The sequence below is a fragment of the Malus sylvestris genome, chromosome 12 (assembly GCF_916048215.2).
Source record: "Malus sylvestris chromosome 12, drMalSylv7.2, whole genome shotgun sequence".
NCBI classification, from domain to species: Eukaryota; Viridiplantae; Streptophyta; class Magnoliopsida; order Rosales; family Rosaceae; genus Malus; species Malus sylvestris.
In genome coordinates this window covers 12,248,637-12,253,492 of record NC_062271.1, presented here as the reverse complement: position 1 = coordinate 12,253,492, position 4,856 = coordinate 12,248,637, and the positions used below count along the sequence as shown (strand labels likewise).

Here is a 4,856-nt window from a genome sequence, read left to right as displayed (position 1 = left end):
GATCCAACAGCTAAAGTTATTTTAACTTTTAGAATGGATCCCTGTTTGTAGCCATTAGATCAAATTTCATAGGTCTAGATTGTTTGATGAGGAGGATTAGATGGAAGGGATCCGGAGATGATCCCTTTCCTAAAAATGTAGACAGTACACTGTTTGGTTGGTTCTTCTTTCACACAGAGAATAAAAGCAAGCATTGGCCTGAAAGGAAGCAAGAAGGAATTTTCATTCTTTTATAAAAATTGGGATTAGATGTTGAGCTCACGCCTCATCGAACTTTAACAATTTAAATTGTTTATTTTTGAAGTTACACCTCATAGATCATTCTTGTAAAATATTAGCCAAATCAAAATATTCGAGACATCTAATTGAGTTCACAAAAATTGACCAACACTTTATTCTCCATGAAATGTTAAAATTTCATCCTTATAATTAAATAGGCAAACAATTTTAGATTGAATTAAATTTTTGTAAAAATAATCTAAGAATTGAAACTTCACGAATAAAAATTTCGGATCATTGAAGTTTAATGTGTAATACTAAGTCCTAAAACTAATTCCTTTTTTTTTTTAAATGAAAATCCCTTCCAATTGAGCTTTAAATATCTTGCAGAGAGAATCCAATTGAGTAAAATCCCCTTTGATAAAAAGGAAAAATGCAGGGGAGAGAGAGGCTTCACTTCATCAAAAGAGGCACAAAAGAAGAAAGGGTTTTTTAACCAACAAAAAAAAAAAAAAAAAAACAAAGAAAGAAAGAAAGGGTTCATATAAAGAGGCAAATTACAGCATAAGTAACCTCTGAAAGCTCATTTCTCAATTTCTCCCTCCATATCTAAATTCTAAACCTTGTGTGAAGAGAATTTGTCAATGTCAATATATTTCCTCCCACGTCTCTCCCTCTCTCTACCTTCTTCTGAAAACCTATGCGGTTAGGGGAACAAAAAAAAAAAAAAAAAAAAACAAAAAGAAATTTCCCTAATGCCAAAGGGTAATCCTCCTACATTATGTTCGCTCGACATGATAAAGAGATATCTGTTTCAAAGCCCTAGCAAGATGTAGTAAACCAATGTGATCGGAAGAGCGATTAGCATTCCAAAGATAACCCTGCAGAACAGGAAAAAAAGGACTCGTATCAGATGAATTCAGATAGAATGCTACTAGTCTAATAAGAGACGTGACGTTTAATCGAATTCAAGATGAAGATTGTTGGTGATCGAACCCGGTGCTTAGTATGTTTGGATGAACATTGTATTCCTTAGCAAAGACAAACGGAACAATCCCTTGTGGAAGAGCTGCCTGAAAAATCGAACACAATACAAGAATAAATTCCCGCGTACAATTTGTTACTGCATTGCTAAAACTCCCGCACCTGTACAATGGCAATGTGCAACAGAACACCTCGCAGTCCAACGGCAATTGAGGCCGCCGCCATGACAGCCGGCCCTGTAAGGAATCGAACTGCCATGGCGAAGGAAGCAATTGTATTTCCGCAAGCAATCATCCTTGGTTGTAAAGCCATGAACAAGCCTGCAATCCCATTACAAATAAAATGCTCATTAACGATATATACTTCAGGCTGTAGTTGTGTATGACATTTAGCACAAAGGACTACAAGTTAAACATACCAAGACTAAACATGGCCATTCCAAGACCTGCATCAGACAGAATGGCAATCGAGCGGGCTACAATCGCAGGCATAACAATGTGCCACCTGGAAAATCATAACACGGATTATAGATTGAAATTATGATTTTAAAGGTCCCTTCGATGTACTGTACAAGTCAATAATGCTTACTTGTAGGAGACCAAAGACCAGGTGAGGCCAATGAGGCTTGAGTAAGTGTTTGGGTTCCTAATCAGTTTTCGCCACACCATAATTAGAATAAGTCGGGTCATAACGCTAGCAGGCGGCATGGTTGCGGTCTTTGATTCACCACCATTAGCTGTCTTGGGGTGGAGTTCAGTGGTGGAGCTCGAACCCAACTTGGAAAGCACCGGACCTTCCCGATCAGCCTCGTTTGAAGCCGGCCTGTTGTCAAAGCTGAACTCATTTCGGCCAAACTCATCATAATCTATTCAACAGCAGTTGTTGTGGATCAAGATTCAACATGCCAAATGGTACCAATAAAAAGCAGGGGATTTTTGTTTTGGAAAGCAAGAGGACAAAACTGGGAAATACCAAAAAGCAATAACAAACAAAAACTTGAAACATTGATCCGGACAAATACAATTACAGTTACAGGAATTAACAGAAACAGATATTTCAACTGCAAAAGCATTACCTTTGTAGTGGGGAGCAACCCCAGCAAGTTCATTGCCATATTCTCCTCCTCTGAAAACATGAATGCCTCCTTCCGACGCAGGCGAATTGTTTGAGCTCCAAACAAACATGTGAAGGTCTTTGCCACCATCAGCCCCAATGGGTTTCTTCTTGGCTCCGGCAGCGGGTCCGGTCACCGGAGAGAAAATTCCGGCACTGGGAGGCGCCGGATACCCCGAATTCCCCCCATTTGCTCGTCCTCTGGCCCCCCCAACTCCTCCGGCCTCCTCATCAGACCCCACATTGCCGTAGTGCGATTGTCTCGGACTGGCATTGCTCATGTTTTTCCCGTTCACCATGGAGTAAAAATCAGTGTGGTTAAAGCTGGAGCCTCTGGGAGTCGGGTTTCTCGAAGACTGAAGGCTATAAATCTCCGCATTGGTGAGATTAGAAGGCCTTGGGGTTAAGGACACGCCGGAGTTGGGTCCGTGGGATCTTCTGGAGTGGATTTCGGAGCGAGTGCTCGTCGATTTTCTGACAGTGATATGGAGCTTCCCGTCTTCTCCTACCTCGGCCTCTGTCTGCAACGGCTCTTTCCCGTCCAAGGATATGATGTCGGAATCGACCCTGAAGGAAATGATGGAGCCGGCGGTGTCCGGGAACTGTTCACCAATGAGGAGGCGGGCACCTCTATACTCGAAAAGGAAGAGCATGAGAGTGTACCAAATGATGCACTGGAGGACCACGATTTGGACCATGAGGCTGCCGGAGGCGTCGCCGTACATGCCCTTCAAAAGTGGTATCCCCATGACCAGAGTGTTGGGCAGAGTGGAGAGGGAGAAGAGAGTGATGGACCATTCGAGAGAGCCTCTGGCGCTTGTTCTCGACCACACAGCCAGGACCGCCAGGACGATGATTTTCTGAAGGGTGTCAGCCGCTATGAACCTGTAGTTCATGGCGTAGGGGTTGTTGGTGGAGATGAAGTGGAAGGAGAGCAGAGGAACTGCGAACAGAGCGACGAACCTGTTGATGCCCGAGCATTGGTCGGGGCTGAAGATTTTCCACCATTTCACAGAGCCGTAGGCTAAGATCATGGCCACGTACAGCGGCACAACGGCAGTGAGGACGTGGTACAGGTCTGTGAAACTGATCATGTTTGGTTAAAGGTGGCGAATTTCTCTGTTTTTGATGGGTTTTTGTGGGATTTGAGGACTATCCAGATGGGAAAATGGGGTTGGTATCAGAACCTAGTTCAGATTTTTCAGAAATCAGAAGGAAAATCAAATTCTGTGGGCGACTTTGGAAGTAAAATATCAACCCATTTTCGTGGAAAGAGTCAATGACAGAGATGAGTAAAGGGAAGCAATCACCAGAAAATGACCAGTGTTGATTCTCTCTCTAACTACAATCTAGAGAGAGAGAGAGGGGGAAGGTTATGGTGGCAAGTGGGGATATGGGAGAGAAGTAAAGTGGGTTATATTTATGGCATTCTAATGGCAGACAAGGAAATAAAAGCCGAGGGCTTTTGTGAAGCTTTTTAAGTCTTTCTAAGTCTTTTGGGGGATGGCAAAGCCAAAAACTTTCTTCACTTTTAGAGACACGGGGAAGGAACTTGGCAACGGGCATCTCTCCCTCTCTCTCTGGACAAGGAGAAAAGTAATCAGTTTTTAAGAGGGAAAAGACCAAACAGCATCAAGGAGAAAAGGGTTGCATATCAAGGAAAAAAGCTAGAAAGCTTCAAAAGATTCTCTTCACTATTTCTTATTTTTATTCTGTTTCATGACATTTTTTTTTTGTCAATTAGAGTAAATTTCATTGAAAGAGAAAGCTATTACAAGATAAGAATAACTCCAAAAGAGAGTTTAAAAAGGCCAAGCAAGAGTCCAACTCCATAAAAGAAAATTACAATGAAATAGGCCCAAAGTGAGCAGCCCATAGCAAACAAACCGAAAAGCCTAGACATGAAAATGTAAAGCAGACACCTCCACCAAAACAGCCACACCACCACCGCAGATCCATCGCCACCACCCAGAAGAAGGGCCAAGGAACAAAAAAAATGAACAGAAAAGAGGGGGTAGGCAAGCTACCATGCTGAGAGCGCTCCCATAATCGTACAAATTAGTGCAAAATGCACTTTAAATGCTACAAACCACTAAAGTGCGCTTTCGGAAGAGATCCCAAGAAGAGATACCCGACGAACCGAGTAGCAAGGGTAGATGGTTGAAGATCCATGGTGAGGAGCATTATTTGGAAAGGAACAAGCCGAAATCTAAGTGCATAAAAAAGAAAATCTAAATCACCAGCCATGGTGGTTTGGAGAAGGGAAAAATTGGGGGGAGTCGGATGAAACTGTAAGAACCAAGAAACAAGGAGAAATGGGGGGATAGGGAGGAAGAAAGGTGAAGAGGGAGGAGGGCAAGGAGGGGTGAGCATTGGGCTGCCGCCGACCCCAAACCGGAATAAGGGGCTGATGGCGAGGAAGCTTTTAGAAATTTGGGGCTTTTTTAGAGAGAGGACACTGTTCTTGAGAGAGAGAGAGTCTAGTCCACTTGTTTCATGACATAGTTATATACCAAAGTTGATGAGCAGCTCACATGGTA

The 4,856-nt window shown here is 42.9% G+C and overlaps 1 protein-coding gene across 1 annotated transcript; it reads right to left on the bottom strand.

Moving 5' to 3' along the window:
* Positions 1 to 743: 743 nt before the first annotated feature.
* On the bottom strand, positions 744 to 3,711 carry LOC126593657 (probable auxin efflux carrier component 1b). The gene is made up of 6 exons (XM_050259748.1): positions 2,279 to 3,711; positions 1,792 to 2,068; positions 1,622 to 1,707; positions 1,366 to 1,523; positions 1,216 to 1,292; positions 744 to 1,100 (listed from the first exon to the last, which is right to left on the bottom strand). The coding sequence occupies exons 1-6, from the start codon at positions 3,408 to 3,410 to the stop codon at positions 1,034 to 1,036; spliced, it is 1,797 nt and encodes a 598-aa protein (XP_050115705.1). The 5' UTR covers positions 3,411 to 3,711; the 3' UTR covers positions 744 to 1,033.
* Positions 3,712 to 4,856: the final 1,145 nt, after the last annotated feature.